This window comes from Scyliorhinus canicula, chromosome 16 (assembly GCF_902713615.1).
Source record: "Scyliorhinus canicula chromosome 16, sScyCan1.1, whole genome shotgun sequence".
NCBI lineage: Eukaryota > Metazoa > Chordata > Chondrichthyes > Carcharhiniformes > Scyliorhinidae > Scyliorhinus > Scyliorhinus canicula.
Window position 1 is genome coordinate 26,780,092 of NC_052161.1, and position 19,582 is coordinate 26,799,673.

The window sequence follows — 19,582 nt, forward strand, 5'->3', positions numbered from 1 at the left end:
ATCTACACCTCAAGGACTACAGTGGTTCAAAAAGGCAGCTCACCATCACCTTCTCAAGGGCAACATGGGATGGGCAATAAATTCTGGCCCAGCCAGCAGCGCCCTTATACCATAAATGAATTTTAAAAGAAAATGGGTCTGCTCAGTGAACCACAGTAGATGAACTCTGAACTGAGCTCCCAAATAACTTAGAGCCACTTCAAACCGAAATAGAACCCATTAACCTCCTCCTAAGGAAGATAGTCAATCGTTGGTGTTCAGGGGATATTCACGCATGGGCTTCAGTCTTTGATGGTAGGATAACAGAAGGAAAGAGCTCCTCACAAGTTTAATTTACTCCTCCACAGTATATTTACCCCTCCTGATTATAAACCCTCAGCTTGGTTCATAGTGCACCATGAGTTGTTGCAAGTATTTTACATGGAGACAACGAGTGCAGTGTTTCATATATACCAGGGATCAGGAAGTAGGTTTTGGTGGGCGATGATGTGGGCGGAGGTGTTCCGATGTAGGCCTGTTATGGACTACAGTATTCACCTCCTTCTTTTGTGATGTGGAGATGCCGGCGTTGGACTGGGGTGAGCACAGTAAGAAGTCTTACAACACCAGGTTAAAGTCCAACAGGTTTGTTTCAAACACGAGCTTTCGAAGCGCAGCCCCTTCCTCAGGTGAATGGAGAGGTATGTCCTTCTTTTGTGGCCTGGTCCCCCTCAGAATCATCATATACTTTTAAACTTCCTGTGGAAATTTATCTCAGAACATTTGTATTAGTTTTGTTTTGCTGTGCTTCAATGCAAAGGGTGATTCTCTGATCCAACCCTCTCAGATGAATAGGAAAATGGCTGCCAGAGGGACACTGGATTGCAGAATCATCTGCATGAGTTCCTCTTGTATAATGCTTTTGTCTTTGACAGATTTCGTGACAATAGCTCACAAAGCGGGTGCACTATGAACCCTATGAACTATAAAAAACCCACGAGCGTATATATGCATATTGAGTTGAAAAGTAGAAATGGTTACCATACGTTTTCTACAGTTTGGCGGTTTGAATGGGTAGTTGCATTTACACTTGAAGTATGGTTGAACAGCATTGAGGACACACTCTCCATGCTTGCATGTATTCTTCTTACACGGATTTTTCACTGCAAGGTAAATAACACAATTTTGAAAAGCGTCCAGCTGTTCTCATTCTGACTTAGCCTTTCCTGTTGAGAAGGTGGAAAGTGAATTAGACCTAATGCACCTGTGAGAATTAATATCAATCAACCAGGAGCATGGACCTAACTGGGGCATTGATGCTGTTGAAGAAAGAACTCTCCCAGCGCCTCCTGTTTCTTTACTGTGAGCAAAGATGGCTACTCACCTTCTCGGCTCCCCAAAGAAGCCCTTCCACCAGATTGACATTTTTAAAAAGGAGTACTAATTGGCTGGGGAGGCCGAAGAATCATAGGAGGCGATTGGATATGGGGTAGCTTCTGTTAATTGTATAAAAAGGGGCTTAAGTGGTGATAATTGGTTTCTCGCCACCCTAGAAGAGATCCCGATTTTGTCTAAGGACCGGGCTGCTTGCATCGCTAACTGGTGCGGTTCTTGTTTTTAGCCTCTCCCGCTATTTACCGGCCTCATTTCGCTCCAGTGAGAGTGCAACGAGGCTGGCGAATCGCACCCATAATTTCTGCATAGTGCCTATCAATTGTTGCTGTGGGCGCCGGGAAACACACGGCTAAACACGCTATGGGACATAGTTCCATTTAGTTGAATTGTGCCCTTTATCTTACACATTCTGCACAATATTACAGTAAATAAAATAAAGGAAGAGATGTAGCTGATTCAGTATACTATCTTATTTTTATGTGTGCTGAGAAGGTGAATGATGCTGACAAAACCACATCTAATAATATATCCTAAAATATCCTAAAAACCGTGGTGGTGCCTGCGCAGGGCACCCAAAGGGTTGTTGTTGGTAGAGTTATGGAGGTCAAACGAGAGCTGGGGAGATCAATTTGGTCTCTTGCAGCTTAAATAATGCACAAGTTAGGATTGAGTTACTGGAGGCCAGGCAAAGTAAACTAAATAAATAAAATAACCTTGAACATTGTCCCATTTGACACAAAACAAATTTGTGGAACAATGTTTGAAGTACTACAGCCCACGTTTTTGTGTCAAAACTATTAAAGAAAGTCAAGAAACGCGGAGTCACAAGCATCGCTGTTGTGCAACAAAAGCTGGGCCGTCTAAGTATTGAATCCATCACTCTACAACGAACACATTTCATATCCTGACCATGTGTTGCACGAAAAAGCTTTTCCTCATATTGCCTCTAGCTCTTTGCTTTAAATCTGTGCTGTCTGGTTATCAACCCTGAAGCCACTGAGAACAGTTCCTCTTCATTTACTCTACTTGTCACAAAACTCCATTCCACCCTTTGCTCAAATCTCTTCTGAGCCTTTTTGGCTCTTAGAACATCAAGCCCAGCTTCTCTACTGTAAACCCTGTCCCAGAGACCATTCCAGAAAATCTCTTATGAGCCCACTCTGAAGTCCACACGTCCTCTATCATCAAGGAAGAAATAGCGAGATATCGGGACAGAAATTGTCCCATTGGGCTATGGCAGCATGGGTTCATGAAAGGTGCTGCAAAAACGGCTGCTGCATAATATAAGGGTGCACAGCATTATGGGTAATGTATTAGCATGGATGGAGGATTGATTAGCTCACAGAAAGCAAAGAATGGGGGTAATGGGTGTTTTTCTGGTTGGCGATCAGTGGCTAGTGGTGTGCCTCAGGGATCAGTGTTGGGACCACAATTGTTTACGATTTAATTCGATGATTTGGAGTTGGGGACCAAGTGTAATGTGTCAAAGTTTGCAGATGACACCAAGATGAGTGGTAGAGCAAAGTGTGCAGAGGACACTGAAAGTCTGCAGAGGGAAATTGATAGTTTAAGTGAATGGACAAGGGTTTAACAGATTAGGTACAATATTGATAAATGTGAAGTCATCCATTTTGGTAGGAATAGCAGCAAAATGGACTATTATTTAAATGGTAAAAAATTGCAGCATGCTGCTGTGCAGAGGGACCTGGGTGTCCTTGTGCATGAATCGCAAAAAGTTGGTTTGTAGATAAGTAAGAAGGAAAATGGAATTTTGTCCTTCGCTGTTAGACAGATGGAGTTTAAAAACATGGAGGTTATGTTGTAGCTGTATAGCATGCTGCTGATGCCACACCTGAGTACTGTGTACAGTTTTAGTCTCCTTACTTGAGAAAGGATGTACTGACACTGGAGGGGGTGTAGAGGAGATTCACTAAGTTGATTCCGGAGTTGAGAGAATCAGCTTATGAGCAGAGACTAAGTAGACTGGGACTATATTCATTGAAATTTAGAAGAATGAGGAAGATCTTATAGAAACATATAAAATTATGAAGGGAATAGATAAGATAGAAGCAGTGAGAAAGCAAATTACTGCGGATTCTGGAATCTGAAAAGAAAGAGAAAATGCTGGAAAAACTCAGTAGGTCTGGTAGCATCTGTAGGGAGAGAAAAGAGCTAAGGTTTTGAGTCCAATGACTCTTTGTCAAAGCTAACACAGAAAGTGGGAAATATTTATACTGTGGAGTGACAATGGAAGATGAGTCATAGCCACAGAAACCCAGGGAAACCGGGTGCTAATGGCCACAGAAACCAAGGGGAAAGGGTGCTAATGGCAGTCCCCAGTGAAGAAGGGAGGTTGTTTCTACTGTTGGCTGAAACCAGAACTAGGGGGCATAGCTTCAAAATAAGGGGAACAGATTTAGGACTGAGTTGAGGAGGAACTTCATCACCCAAAGGGTTGTAAATCTGTGGAATTCCCTGCCCAGTGAAGTAGTTGAGGCTACCTCGTCGAATGTTTCTAAGGCAAAGGTAGACAGATTTTTGAACAGTAAAGGGATTAAGGGTTATAGTGAGCGGGCAGGTAAGTGGAGCTGATTCCACAAAAGATCAGCCATGATCTTGTTGAATGGCGGAGCAGGCTCTAGGGGCCAGATGGCCTACTCCTGCTCCTAGTTCTTATGTTCTTATGTTCTCCCTAATGCTTGGTGTCCAGAATGGGGCAATAGTTCAGCTGGGGACTGACTATTATTTCATATATGTACAGCATGACTTATTGATTTTTTGAGCTTTGTTTCTATTTATAAAGGAACGGATCCATTTGCTTTATTAAATGCTTTGTTAACCTGTCTGCCATCTACAAAGATTTGTGCATAAGTACCCCCTGCTTGGACCACTTTTAAAGATTGCACCATTCACCTTATAATGTTTCTGCAATTTCTGATATTGTAACAATGTGAGTGAGAGGATTTCTTTTTGACATTTGTACACGACACCGTACAGCAACACAAGCATAACTTGACTGCGCTTTAAAGATCGTTGACTCAGGTGCATTGAAGTATCTTCTACATTTAATATTCAGCCTGTTAAGGATCCTCAGCTACTTTGTATTCCAGGAAAAAAGAAACAAGCAAGAACTCATCAAGGATACACAAAACCCAGTGGGATTTGAGGTGCACTGTAGGCAGAATGCACTACTCAATGACGCATGAACCAGCAACAACAAAACAAGGAGGAAGGTGCAACAATATTGACTGAATAAAATTGCAGATTTCTTTACGGTTGCCTTGCTCTTTGTTTTTGATTAACTCATTGCTTTAAATTTAGCAGGTTTTTTTTCATGAAAGCCTCTCTTTTTAATTGCATTACAAGCCAAACATAGTAAATCAGTATTAAATGAATTATGAAAATCAACTTTTAGAAAAGTAATTACCTATTTGACAGGTCTTTCCTATATAGAGAGGATGACAGTGACATATGAAATCGTTCCCTTTCGCTTCACAGGTACCCTCGTTCTCACAAGGATTTATTAAACAAGGATCTGGAAAAAATATTTAACAAGTAGAGTCATAGAAAAGTTATGGCACAGAAAGAGGCCATTTGGTCCATCTTGTACTTGCCAGCCCGAGGACACCCAGGTTCCCTTTCTAATCTCACCTTCCTGCACCCGGTCGACAGCCCGGTAGCTTAGAGCACTTAAGATGCAGATCCAGGTATGTTTTAAAAGTGTTTAGGGTCTCTGCCTCCACCACCAGCTTGGGCAGCGAATTCCAGACTCCCACTGCCCTCTGCGTAAAAGATGTTTTTCCTCATGTCCCCTCTACACATTCCGCCACTTATCTTGAATCTATATCCCATGGTTCTAGAATTCTCCACCAAGGGAAACAATTTTATCCTGTCCACTCTATCTCTTCCCCTCATAATTTTGTCCACCTCAATTAAGCCTCAGCCTTCTTTCTTCCAAGGGAAATCATCCCAACCTATCCAATCTCTCCTCGCAGCCACTCTTTCCTAGACCTGCCAACGTTCTTGCAAAATTATTTGTTTCATCCATTTTAATTGTGGTGTTCACAGAGCAAACATTAAAAACTGGCATTCCAAAAACAACTGTTGGGTACATAAAACTTCAAAATGTGAAGCAAGACACAGTCAGGTGGGAACAAACTTTTCCAAGTTATTATTTTAGCCATCTATATATATTCCTGGTAGATGGGAGAAGAATAAATAGCTAAATGGGGGAGTGTATGGCGTTGGGGGTTGGGTGGGGAAATGGCATGGGAGGCAGGTGACAGCATGGTGAGGGAAATGACATCATATGGGGCAGCATGGGAAGCAAAACAACGTGGGGGAAGGTCAGCATTGAGGGATACGAATGCATGGGAGGCAGAGAATGTGGGTTTGGGATCGGAGAATATGAAGAGGCCTTGGAGGTGCGGAACGGGGGATTTGAAGAAGGGGTGGGATGGGAAATACGATGAGGGGAAATGAGATAGGTGTGGCTCGAGAAGGATGGCAGGAAAGAACGAAAAGGCATGGGATGCGGATTTAACAAAATACTATTACAATAATGATCCGAATGGTACTGCAAATGTTTTGTGGGTCTCTGCTACAATGCTAATAAAATAGTGCCATGGTTTCAGTTGTTAGCTGCCGAAGGTAGAGGGCAGTGCTTTGCTGTGAATTCCATACATGCAATGCAGAGTGTCATTCTTTTTGGCACAGTTGAAAGGCTCCGGAGCACCAAGAGGATTATATGAATTATCGCTTAAGGTTAGGAAAGGCCCTGGTAGAGCCTCCGAGAGAATCTTTTAAACGCAGCCTGGTAGCCCACTGGGGTTATACTCTGTGCAAAACTGGTCCAGGGTGGGTATGCGATTGGATCCCTGAGAGGGCGCTGACGTTAAGTGTACTCTGGATTTGGACTGCAAACATGTACATGCCATTGAGAAGAATGAATCTCCACATCGCAAAATAAGCAGTGCGCTCACACCAGACACAAGTGCCTCAGGCTCATTTTAAGTTTAGCTTCATCTAACTAAATCCCAGTGCGATGCAACTGGGTCTCATGAGGCTGCTCTGTGTAGTGATCTTTACATAGGTATGTACATAAGGGGTTAATGGGAAATTGAAAGATCACTAGGGGGCAGCACTGGCGGGTATAAAAGCCAGACGCAAGCAGCTCTCTGCCTCTCTTGGTGATTAGACTGTGACAAGAGCAGGAGCATAGATCTCTCTCAGGGCTACTAGTGTGGTCAGACAAAGCTACTGTATATAAACGTTGTAACCTTTCTTAGGATCTTTTGTTACGTTACTGTAGTGTGTTTGGTAGCACTACTGTATGTAACATGTGTTACTCAATCCAGTTGCGGAAGAGGCTTTCTGCACCTTGATGAAGAAGGCTCAAAGTCGTTCGGAGGTATTGAAAGGTTTATTGAGTAACAGAATTTAACAACTGCGTGAGTTCTTACTTTAAGATAGAAAGGTTACAACGTTTATATACAGTAGCTTTGTCTGACCACACTAGTACTGTAGCCCTGAGCTAGATCTATGCTCCTGCTCTCGTCACAGTCTAATCACCCAGAGAGGCAGAGAGCTGCTTGCGTCTGGCTTTTATACCCACCAGTGCTGCCCCCTAGTGATCTTTCAATTTCCCATTAACCCCTTATGTACATATCCAATTAAAGATCACTCCACTCTGCAGGTTCCTCTGGACCAATTTGGGTGTGTCATTATGCCAAAACATCCATGAGGTATATTCTGGGAGGTGGGGGAGGTGGCAAGGAGGAGGACGAGAGACGCAGCAACAGCCCATAGCATCCTGAGTAGCCAGAAGCAGCATTACTGCTCCTTATGGCTTCACATTTAGGGAAGGTTTTTAAAAAATATATTTTGGTGTTCTCCAATGATCCCTTTAATATTTGGTTGCAAAAGGAACCAAAAAGACAGTTTGTGACTAATCCCTGGAAGATGTCCAGAAAATAGTCATTGGGCCCTTCTTTACCAGTTTCAAGGGCCAAATCTATTTTGAAGGTTGCCATCAAGAAAACCATGTATCAGGCACACTTGAGGTGTCCCTTAGCCATGGCCACCAACATTGGATATTTTTGGATATTTTTGGATATGTTTGGATATTTTTGGATATTTTTGGATATTTTTGGATATTTTTCTCCCAGTTTTGTGCTCGAGGAATGGTCCACTAACCCCTCAGCTTTGATGAACCTGAGACTTCTCGCACAGCTTACTTAAATTACTATTTCCTTGAAATTCCTCAAAGTTGCTGCCATACAACTTGTAGTTTGGGGAAAACCCCATTTTTACGCCTTTGGCGCACTTTCAGAAAAGCAGGAGCAGCCCTGAAGAAATTCCTGGTGGTGGGGCAGATTTTTTAAACTTTATGAACTATCCCAAGACAGAGCTTGCTTCATCAAATACTTTTATAACTTTATATTGCAAAATAACAGTGATCAAACCTAAAGGTATTAAATGGCTACTCCATTCTGCAATCAGAAAAAATATTGACAAAACCTTCTTCCTCCGAATCTTCAAATAACCATCTGGAGTCTGTTGAATTTATGGTGTTCTCTTCATCCTGTAAATCTGGATCATCAGGGTCATCTTCATCATCTGTTTCTTGAGAAATGTTTCAGAATTTAGGAATGCAACAGTAATGTATCTATATGGCTGCATCACAGCCTGGTATGGCAATTGCTTGGCCCAAGACCGCAAGAAACTTCAGAGAGTTGGGAACACAGCCCAGTCCATCACACAAACCTCCTTCCCATCCATTGACTCTATCTACACCTCCCGCTGCCTTGGGAAAGCGGGCAGCATAATCAAAGACCCCTCCCACCCGGCTTACTCACTCTTCCAACTTTTTCCATCGGGCAGGAGATATAAATGTCTGAGAACGCTAACAGATTCAAAATCAACTTCTTCCCTGCTGTTACCAGACTCCTAAACGGCCCTCTTATGGACTGACCTGATTAAAACCGGTGTCTATGTATTTACATTTTACACCTTGTGTTGCCCTACTTTGTATTTTCTTTTTATTTCATTTCATTTTATTTGCATGTACTAAATGATCATGAATGAGCTGCTCGCCCTGGTACACGTGACAATAAACAAATCCAACAAACAAATCCAATCCCTCATTCATTCATTCTCCATTTGAGGTTGCTGAATTAGAACCAGTGTTGGAATTGGCATAGTTCGTGAATGATGAAGCTACTGAAGAGATATCCAGATTTCCATCACAAGTAGGATTAACAAGCAGCTGATAGTTTCATATGCAGTGTTCTATTTGAACTTTCAACATTTCTGTGGTATAGTTACAGTGCAATAAAATGGAACTATTTTGGTCCAATAAGGTGCTGACTGGTCTGATGCAGTATGAAGTTGTACTTCAGAATGCTTATGGACAGACATCGGTGCCATTCTTGATCTTTCAAATCCTCGACTCCGTGTCAGCAAAAGAACAAACATTCAGCACCCGCTGCTTTGTGTCAAATTCATTGTGAAATTATCTGGGTGTTTAGAATTTCCAAAGTGGTGCAGCACAGGTCCATTTGCTAGCCGACCTATTTCTCACCTTTGGCTCATCACTCACCAAATTAATCTGGCTGTAATCCAAACACAACCAACTGTTGGATTTTCCAATTACTGTTAATCAGCTTTTCAAAGACAGATATAAGAGAATGTAAGAAGAAGGCATGAAGCATGCATTTTGTAACTAGAAGGGTTCATACAAACGTGGGCGGGATTCTCTAATATGGGGCTATGTCCCGACGCCGGCGTAAAAACCGGGACCAACGACTGCGGCGTCAGCAGCCCCCGATAGTGAGGAATTCTCACCTTTCTAGCCGGCTAGAGTGCCGCCGGAGTGGTTCCCGCAGCTCCAGCCCGCGCGGAACAGCCGATGCGAGTCCGTGCATACGAGGAATGGCCGGCGTATTTCTGCGCAAGAGCAGGGGTTCCCTTCTCCGTGCCTGCCCCCGGGCAATATCGGGGAGCCCTACAGGTGCCCGGCGCTGAGTAAAGTAGGCTGCCACGGAACCAGCCCGCCCTCGATCAGTAGGCCCCGATTACGGGCCAGGCCACCGTGGGGGCCCCCCCCAGTGTTGGATCCCCCCGCCCACCCTCCAGGACGGCCCCCGCACACTCACCTTCCAGGTCCCGCTGTGTGGGAGGTGTATAATCCATGCCGGCGGGACTCGACCAAACTCGTCGGCAACTCGGCTCATCGAGGACTGGAGAATCACTGGGGGGAGGGAGGGGGGGGCTCTATCAATGGGCGCCGACCAGCGTGGCAGCAATCCCACGGGCGCCCGAGAAACAGCGCCGGAGAATGGTGAAGCTGGCATTGGGGCGGAGAATCCCGGCCATAATCTGATAATCTGCATCCCAGAGTGCTTAAGGAGGTGGCTCTGGAAATAGTGGATGCATTGTTCATCTGGACTCTGGAACAGTCCCTGCAGATTGGAGGGTAGCTAATATCATTCCAATATTGAAAAAGGGAGGTAGAGAGCAAACAGGGAACTATAGACCAGTAAGCCTAACATCGGTAGTGGGGAAAATTCTTGAATCCATTATCAAGGACTTTATAGCGGAACATTTAGAAAGCAGTGGCAGGATCAGTGAGAATCAGCATGGATTTATGAAGGAGAAATCATGCTTGACAAATCTGTTGGAATTCTTGGAAGATGTAACTAGTACAGTTGACAGGGGGAGCAAGTCGATATTTGAAGTTTGGAGAAGGCGTTTGACAAAGTCCCGCATATGAGATTATTGTGCAAGATTAACATGCATGGGATTGGGGGAAGTGTATTGAGGTGGATAGAAAACTGGTTGGCAGAGAGGAAACAAAGAGTAGGAATGAATGAGTCCTTTTCAAATCGGCAGGCAGTAATTAGTGGGGTGCCACAGGGATCGGTGCTGGGACCAACTATTCACAATATATATTAATGATTTGGATGAGGGAACAAAATGTAACATCTCAAAGTTTGCAGATGATACCAAGTTCGGTGGGAGAGTGAACGGTGACGAGGATGCAAAGATCCTACAGCATGATCTGGATAGGTTGGGCGAGTGGGCAAATCAATGGCAGATGCAGTATAATTTGGATAAGTGTGAGGTTATTCCCTTTGGAAACAAAAAAAGGAAGGAAGATTACTACTTGAATGGTTGCAAATTGGGAGAGGGGAGTGTGCAGTGGGATTTAGGTGTCCTTGTGCACCAGTCACTGAAGGTAAGCATGCAGGTGCAGTAGGCTGTAAAGAAGGCTAAAGGTATCTTGGCCGACATTGCAAGAGGTTTCGAGTACAGGAGCAGGGATGTGTTGTTGCAATTGTATGGGGCCTTGGTGAGGCCTTTTCTGAGGAAGAATGTTTTTCATCTCGAGGGAGTGCAGCGAAGGTTTACCAGACTGATTCCAGGGATGGCGGGACTGTCATATGAGGAGAGATTGACTAGGTTAGGATTGTTCTCACTGGAGTTCTGAAGAATGAGGGGGGATCTCATACAGACTTATATAAAATTCTAACAGGACTAGACAGGGTAGATGCAGGGAAGATGTTCCCAATGTAGTGTGTGTCCAGAACCAGGGGGTCACAATCTGAGGATTCAGGGTAAATCATTTCGGACAGAGATGACCGGCTAGATATAGCACTTGGGGCAACTGGGATCAAAGGTTATGGGGAGAAAGCACAGCCCCCCCCCCCCCCCCCCCCTGGAATGTGAGCACCTTGGAACTGGCAGGCTGATACCTTGGCACTGCCACCTAGACGCTGCCAAGTTGCCCGGGTGGCACCGCAACTCCAGTAGGAGCACTCCCAGGGTAGCAGTGCCAGAGTGCCCAGGTGCCAAGCTGGCACCACCAAGGGAAAGGCCTGAGAGGGGCTATGCCCATGAAAGGAGGTTTGAGGGGGCTACAAAGGGTGGTGGGGGCGTAGGCTGGATATGAAGGAGCGTCTGAAAGATTGCGGAGGGTGAAGGATCGGGGCACTGGAAGGGGCAGGGGGGCCTGAAAGGTGGCTTAGGAAGGCCTGAAAAAGGGGGACCCTCAGTGACCCCATAGAGGGATGTCATCACTTGGGGGGTTATGGGGTAATGCCCATGTGTGTAGGCATAGCATTGCCCATGGGTAGGGGGCATGGGGGACCTCAAGGTCACTTAGAGATCGAGGCACCCTTTTGAAAGGGTGCCCCAATCTCTGAGGAACCGGACTGGTCAGCCAGTTCAGTTCCCCAGTGATGGAAATAATTCCAAATGTGGGCTTGACTGGGGAGAAACTCCCCAGGGCCCAAAAAAGCGACTAGGGTGCGATCCAATGGCCACGCTGCGCCCCAAAAGCAGCTTGGTGCAGTGTGGCTGATAAAAGCGGGGAGACCCCAATCCCTGGATCTACAAGGCTCGTAATGCCTCGCAAGATCCAGTGCGACAATGGGCAGGATCACGTTTTGATAAATTTGCATATTTAAGTGTCAGTTAGTGCAGATTCCCAAAGTACCTGAGGCTTTGGGATTCAGCCCCTTCGCTTAGGAGACCTCAGGCAAGCAACGTTCAGCACTGGTCCTCACAAATGGGGACCAGATAGAATGGCACCTGTGGGGCTTTCCCAGTGGTTCAGAGGCCCCCAGCTGCATGCTCTTTGGGCAGCGTGGTGCCCTGGCATGTTGGTACCATCTGTGCAACCTGGCAGTGCCACCTTGATGCCAGCTTGGCACTGCCAATGTGCCCAGGTAGCATTGCCAGCAGGCATGGGCACTGCCGGGTTGGCACTGCCAAGCTCGCATTTTTTGTGCATGCACGATTGGATGGAGAGTGCCATGCGTGAGTGTTGGTGGGGGAGGTGGTCAGCGACCCTCCCATAGTGCTTTCGAGTTCGGGGGCCTCGGAGATCAGGATGGCATTTAAAAATGCCATCCCGATCTAGCACTATACCGGGGAGTTCTGGTGAATAGAGCTCGCCAGTGTACAAAATGGGTCTATGCATGGCCTCGGGCACGGGTTCTCTGCTGGGGCTCCTTATAGAATGTGAGAACTGTTGCAACGCGAGATGTAATGCAAGTCGACGCTGTGAGTGCCAGGAAACACGCGGCAAAGCACACTCGGTATGGGGCTTTGTTCCCAATTAGTTGAATCACGCCCTAAGTGTGGTTAGATAGCAGTGGGGAACTTGCCGACAGCCGGCGGGAAACTCCCAGCACAAACCACCACAAATGACACTTGGGCACGATTTAATAGCCTTGTTGCACTTAAGCGAGAGCGTGACAAGGCCGGTACATCACGATAGAGCCCCAGCGGCAATCTGTTAGCGATCTAACAAGTTTGCTCCCATTGGTGAAATCAGGATCCCGCCTTCGCGTGGCGCGATACCAATAATCAGCACGAAAAGCCAATCTCCACGCAACGGGAACTACCCCATATCCAACCGCCTCCCGTGATCTATTCACCTCCCCAGCAAGTGGTCACGTGGGCGCGAATTAGTACAGCTTTTTAAAAACGTGAAGCTGACGGAAGGACTGCTGTGGGGAACCAGTCTCTCACCCTCTCCCATTCCTGACAGATGTTACATTTTTGCACCTGGGCACTGAGCCCGGGGTGGGGCACTGGAGTTGCTGCCCCAATGCTCAGAGGGGGTTGGGGAGCCCCCAGAGTGGCAGCCTCGATCAGGGTGGTCCACCATTGGTAGCGGGGGAGTGGTTGCAGAGCAGGGAGGGGTGGTAGCCCATAGCCTTAGCTGTGGCAGGAGGAGGGGTTGGGGGGGGGGGGGGGGGAGATGTGTGTCCCAGTGCCTGGGGATCCGCCATGCCACCCTCTGGATCGTGTGTTCCCGTTCCTGGGCAACCCAGCCCCAGCCCACCAGCCCCAACTGACCACCCATAACTCCCACTGACCGTGGCGGCCTCTGGCCATGTGGCTGAAGGCTATTGCTAATTGGGAATTGGCAGTCGTAATTAAGTGAGCACTTTGCACCTCCCAAGTGGATCCCCATGGGTAGATGGGCCATGTAGCATGGTGGAATTATTGCCTACCATCCTAATCAGACCGTGATGCCTGGATACTGTGCCTGAACACTGCGAGAGGCAATACCGCACGCGCAGCAACCAACATCCAAACACCCAGGGGCTGGGCCCCTGCACCGAGGATATTTCGGTGACCAGAGGGTGGGTGTGTGAATTGGGGATGGGGCTTGTGAATATGGGAGCAATGGGGTATCAATGGGGGGATCAATGGGGGGAGGGGAATCAATGGGGGAGTGGGGGAGAATGAGCAATGGGTGAGTGGGGTAAGGGAGCAATGGGGTAATCTAGGTAGGGGGAGCAATGGGGGAATGGAGGAGGGGGAGAAAAATGGGAATGTGAGAGCAATGGAATGGGGGAGAGGGAGGCACAATGGGAGAAGGGGAGCAATGGAGAAGGGGTGGGGAGAGCAATGGGGAATGGGGAGGGGGGCAATGGGGAAATGGCAGAGCAATGGGGGAACGGAGAGTCCCAGGGTGGGGGACACCGTTGGTTATCAGTCTCTCACCCTCTCCCATTCCTTACAGATGTTACATGTCTGGGCCCTCTCCCATCTATTGTGGGCCAGGTTCTCCTGCGGGGACACAGAGGGGGCACCATGAGCAGCACGCATCATTCATCGTGGGGGTGGGGGGATTTGGTTGGGAGGGGGAGATGGGGTATGGGTGGGGGGCTGTGGTAGTCACCACTGTTTGTATATATCACATACATGAGATGTAATACGGTAAGGCTCCTGTACTACAGGTACGGGGGTAGATCCCTGCCTGCTGGCTCCACCCAGTAGGCGGAGTATAAATGTGTGCGTTCACCGAGCTGCAGCCATTTTGGCAACAGCTGCAGGAGGCTACACATCTCTGCTTAATAAAGCCTCGATTACTCTCTACTCTCATCTCATCGTAATTGATAGTGCATCAATTTATTAAGCAAGGATATTACAGCGATGGACCTCTGCATCAAGCCAGATCGCCTGCAGCTGCACCCACAAGCAGACAACGCCATGTCGGCCTTCGCCCACTGGCTAGCTTGCTTTGAAGCCTACATCGGATCTGCAACGGAACAATCCACAGAAGCACAGAAACTCCAGATCGTGTATCCTCCGCTGAGCTCCGATATCTTTCCCCTCATCCGGGACGCGCCCACCTACTACGCTGAGGCCATGGCGGTTCTGAAAGAGAACTACACCCAGCAGACCTACAAACTCTACACCAGGCACCTCCTGTCCACACGGCAACAACTCCCCGCTGAGTCTGTGGAAGATTTCTAGCGTGCCCTACACGCCCTAGCGAGGGACTGCGATTGCTAGGCAGTTTCGGCCATTGAACATTCCGAACTCCTAATCAGGGACGCTTTTGTTACGGGCATAGGGTCGGCGTACATCGGCCAGCGCCTCTTAGAAGGGGCTACACTCGAGCTCGTGGCGACCAAGAAACTCGCGACCTCACTGACGGTTGCCTCCCGTAATGTACAAGCGTACGCCCCCGACCGCACTGCGCCCCCCTCCTGGACATCGTGGATCCCACCTGCGACCACCCCATCATGGACCCCACCAGCGACTGACCCCAGCCAACCCCAAGCCTGCGCCGCGTGGCAGCCAGCCAACCCCGGGGGGCCCAAATGCTATTTCTGTGGGCAGACAAAGCAGCCCTGGCAGCGCTGCCAGGCGCGGAGCGCACTCTGCAAGGCCTACGCGAAGAAAGAACATTTCACTGCGGTGTGCCAAGCCTGGTCGATCGCCGCTGTAACCAGGCCCATTGTTCCTGCACCCCCACGTGCAGCCCGTGGGCATTGGCATCTTCCTCGCCCCAGGACACGAGTGGCCCATGGGCGGCGCCATCTTCCCCCCATCAGACCGCGTGCGGCCCGTGGGCGCCGCCATCTTCCTTGCCTCAGGACCCCTGCTCATCGGGCACCTCATCGGACTGCTCATCACCCGCAACTGCCGCCGACCAGTCCTACCAGCACCAGCTCGCCTCCATCCGATCGCTACTTGCACGGCGACTAACGAAACCCCCCATGAATGTCTCCTATCCTTCCCCAGGAAATCCACCTCCGGGGTTTCACTCCCAATGTGGCTGGCAGCTCCAGGACCCGTTCTCCTCCGCAAGCACGTGCAGCTCCACAAGGCGTACCCGTGGGTCAAGAGGGTACAGCTACTCCATGCAAACCCGCAATACGCCTATGTGGCGTACCCCGACGGCCGCCAAGACACAGGCTCCCTCAGGGACCTGGCACCAGCTGGCCCCAACCCCTCCCATCTGCCCCGGCGCCACCCATCCTCCCCCCAGCGCACCTCACCACAGCCTCCGCTCCAGGACGATCCGTCCTCCCCTTAGTCCCACCCGGGAATGAAGATGAGGTCTACACGCTCCCGGAGTCACCGGTGACCGAGCTGGCGCCTGCATCGCCACCGGGACTGCGACGCTCACAATGGAGGATCAAGGCACCCAACCAGCTAAATTTGTGAACTTTCCCCAAAATGTATACTTTAAAATGCTCACATACATGTAACTAGTGTTCCACCACCCCCGCTGGACTCTTTTAACAGGGGTGAATGTGGTAGTCACCACTGTTTGCATATATCACATGTGAGATGTAATACGGTAAGGCATAATACTAGAGGTATGGGGGTAGACCCCTGCCTGCTGGCTCCGCCCAGTAGGCGGAGTATAAATGTGTGTGCTCACCGAGCTGCAGCCATTTCAGCAGCAGCTGCAGGAGGCAACACATCTCTGCTTAATAAAGCCTCGATTACACTCTACTCTTGTCTCGTCGTAATTGATAGTGCATCAGGGGGGAATATGGGGTGGATGGGACGATGGGAAGACATGGGGTATTGGGGGTTGGGCAGCATGGGCGGTATTGCTGGACCGGGGGTGGGCTGGGATACAGAATGGTGCCAGGCGCATTCTCGGGAGGGGGTATTTCGGGGGTCCTGCGCCAACTCACACATGCGGCCCGGTGGAGGTCGCTGATCATCTTGCGGCACTGGGTACCGTCCTCCTGGTCACACTCTCTGAGATGACAGCCACCACCGTTTCCTCCCAGGCAGCACTGGCTGCCCTGTGGCTGACCCTCCGATTCCCTCGGAGAAATAGGGCACCCCGCCTGGCCTCTAGCATGTCCAACAATGTGCCCAGTTGGCATCCCCGAAGCCTGGGACTGGTCTCCTCGGCGCCATGGCTATGTCCTGAGTGGGGCTGGCTGTGTGGGGGTGGTTTAGGTGCTGCTCTCCCTTGTTAGCAGGGAGATGCCAAATATGGTTCCGGCAGGAAACCCGTGGGGCCGCGATAAGTGCCCCAATTAATGTTTTATAGCAGTGATAGCGTCTACGGTCCGGGTGTCGGGAAGCTCGCGGTAGTTCCCGATCACTACCGCACTTTGGTTAAATCGAGCCCTTAGAAACTTTTCCATCAGATTGTGCCCGTTGCTTCTAACTTCAACCTAGAAAGAGTCAGATGTATAAATGTTCAGAGCCTCGTTCACCTTGACAGCTGCAGACAGTCCAGTCCTTGTTCTGCTTTGATTACAGAAATGTCTACAGCAGTCGAGAAATTTCAGTCAAAATCTCTTCAGCGAAGCAAAGGCATCTCATGCGTTAGCCCCGTTGAAGTTCAGGGGCGGCATTCTCCCCTACCCGGCATGACGGAGGGTCCCGGAGTAGGGGAGTGGCGCCAACCACTCAGGGGTCGCGCCTCCCCAAAGGTGGGGAATTCTCCCCACCTTTGGGGCCATCCCCGCGCCGGAGCGGTTGCCACCAGAAGACCGGCGTAAAAAACCGGCGCCCCCGGCAGCGGGGCTGGCCGAAAGGCTTTTGCCGGTCCGTGCATGCGCCGGCAGTGACGTCAGCGGCAGCTGGCCGCTGACGTCACTGCCGGCGCATGCGCGATGTGGGGTTCTCTTCCGCTTCCGCCATGGCGGAGGCCGTGGCAGATGCGGAGGAAAATAGTGCAGCCAGGGCACTGGCCCGGAGTCTGAGCGGGGGGCCCCGATCGCGGGCCAGGCCACCGTGGAGGCAACCCCCGGGGTTCGATCGCCCCCCGCCCCCCCAGGACCCCGGGGGCCTGCTCGCGCCGCTGATACCGCTGTTCCAGAGGTGGTTCAAACCTCAGCGGTGGGAGAGGCCTCCCAGCGGCGGGACTTCGGCCCATCCGGGCCGGAGAATAATTAAGCCTCAATAAACAATGGCATCCCGCCGGCGCCAGCCGTTCTCCGAGGCGGGCGGCAGGATTTGAAGAACGCCATTTTATGGCGGGTGGGAGAATTTTGAACATGGCGGGAGCGGGATTATCGGCGCCCCCGGGCGATTCTCCGACCCTGTGTGGGGTTGGAGAATTGAGAGACTTGCTTCCTAGTTTTTCTGCTCTGCTCTTGGAGCAGCTTGTCCATCTCTGTGTGACCTCTCTTCATCGCCCCAGTGATGGAAAGATGTACATCTATTATGTCACTCTTGTCTTGGAGAAACATCTTCGAACAAAAGTCTCGATAAAAACAAAAAATAGATCTGGCACCAGCCAGACCACTCCCTATAGACTATTGAAACTCGAGAAAGTATCGGCAAAATCCCAAAACACATAAAATCTCATGGAGAAATAATTCATAGGAACATGGAAACATAGGCCATTCGGCCCTTCAAACCTGTTCCATCATTCAACAAGGCCATGTTTGATCTGGATGTCGTCTCAACTCCACTTTCCTATCTTGCCCCCATAACCCTTGACTCTCTTTTCTATCAAAAATCTGTCTAACTCAGCATTGAATAAATTCAATGACCCACTAATTTCTGCGGAACAGCATTCTGAGGAAGACCCTCTGAGGGAAAAAATTTCTTCTCATCTCTGCCGTAAAAAGGAGACCTCTTATTCGTAAAGTGTGTACCTTAGTTCTAGTGTCTCCCACAAGAGGAATCATCCTCTCTGCATCCTCCCTATCAAGTCCCCTCAGGATCTTACATGTTTCAATAATGTCATCTCTCATTCTTCTGAACCCCAGTGGCTATGGGCCCAACCTGTTCAACCTTTCCTCTTAAAATAAGCCCTTCATCCCAGGACTGAGTTGAGCAAACCTTCTCTTTACTGCTTCTAATAATTTATATCATTTTTCAAATCAGGAGACCAAAACTGTACAGAGTGTTCCAGATGTGGCCTCACCAAGTTCATGTACAGCTGCAGTAATACCTCCCTACGTTTATATTCAATTTCCCTAGCAATAAACACCAATATTCTCTAAACCAATATTTACATTGCCTTCCTAATCACTCACTGTGCCTGCATACTATCTTCCTCGTGATTCATGCACCAGGACATCCAGGTCTCTCTGTACCACAGAGTTTGGCAATCTCTCTCTCCACTGAAATAATATTCTGCTTTACTATTCTTCCTGCCAATGTGGACAAGTTCACACTTCCCCACATTACACTCCATCTGCCAAATCTTTGCTCACTCACTTAATTCATCTATACCCCTTTGGAGAGTCTACTCCCTTTTGACAACTTACTTTCCTATCTAACTTAGCGCTATCAGCAAATTTAGTTGCCATAGATTCTGTCCCTTCTTCCACATCATTGATGTAGATTGCAAATAGCTAACACTGATCCCTGTGGCACTCCACTCGTTACAGATTGCCAACCCAAAAAGGACCCATTTATTCTCACTCTCTGTTTCCTGTTCACTAACCAATACTTTATCCATGCTAATATGTTATCCCCTACACCTTATGTACACTTACCTTGTGCAGTAACCTTTGATGTGGCACCTATCAATTATCTTTTCAAAATTCAAGTACGCCTGGAATTCTCCGGGGGTTGGGATTTTCTGTTCCCGTGGGCAGTGTCCAGTGGTGACTTAAATGGGAAATCCCATTGTAATGCGGCAGGAAAAGAGAATCCTGTCTCACATCTACAGGTTTCCCTTCATCTACCTTCGTTGTTACTTTTTTTTCCCTTTATTTATTCATGGGAGGGGGCATTGCTGGCTGGGCCAAAATTTATTGCCCACCCCTGAGGGCATTTAAGAGTCAACCACATTGCTGTGGGTCTGGAGTCACATGTAGAACAGACCAGGTCAGGATGACAGATTTCCTTCCCTAAAGGGCGCTAGAGAACCAGATGAGGCAGCACGGTGGCGCAGTGGGTTAGCCCTGCTGCCTCATGGCGCCGAGGTCCCAGGTTCGATCCCGGCTCTGGGTCACTGTCCGTG

General features: G+C 48.8%; 1 protein-coding gene across 2 annotated transcripts in view; it reads right to left on the reverse strand.

Moving 5' to 3' along the window:
• The window catches only part of LOC119950654 (hyaluronan-binding protein 2-like), a 55,690-nt gene that overhangs the window by 25,976 nt on the left and 10,132 nt on the right, over nucleotides 1-19,582 (reverse strand). Inside the window, exons 3-5 of one of the 2 annotated variants that reach the window (XM_038773270.1) lie at nucleotides 7,894-7,992; nucleotides 4,802-4,909; nucleotides 1,026-1,142 (exon numbers count right to left, since the gene is read on the reverse strand). In XM_038773270.1, coding sequence (XP_038629198.1) covers nucleotides 1,026-1,142; nucleotides 4,802-4,909; nucleotides 7,894-7,992 — 324 coding nt within the window. Of the gene's footprint in view, nucleotides 1-1,025; nucleotides 1,143-4,801; nucleotides 4,910-7,893; nucleotides 7,999-19,582 lie in introns of both variants that reach the window. The other variant, XM_038773269.1, reaches the window with a different exon arrangement.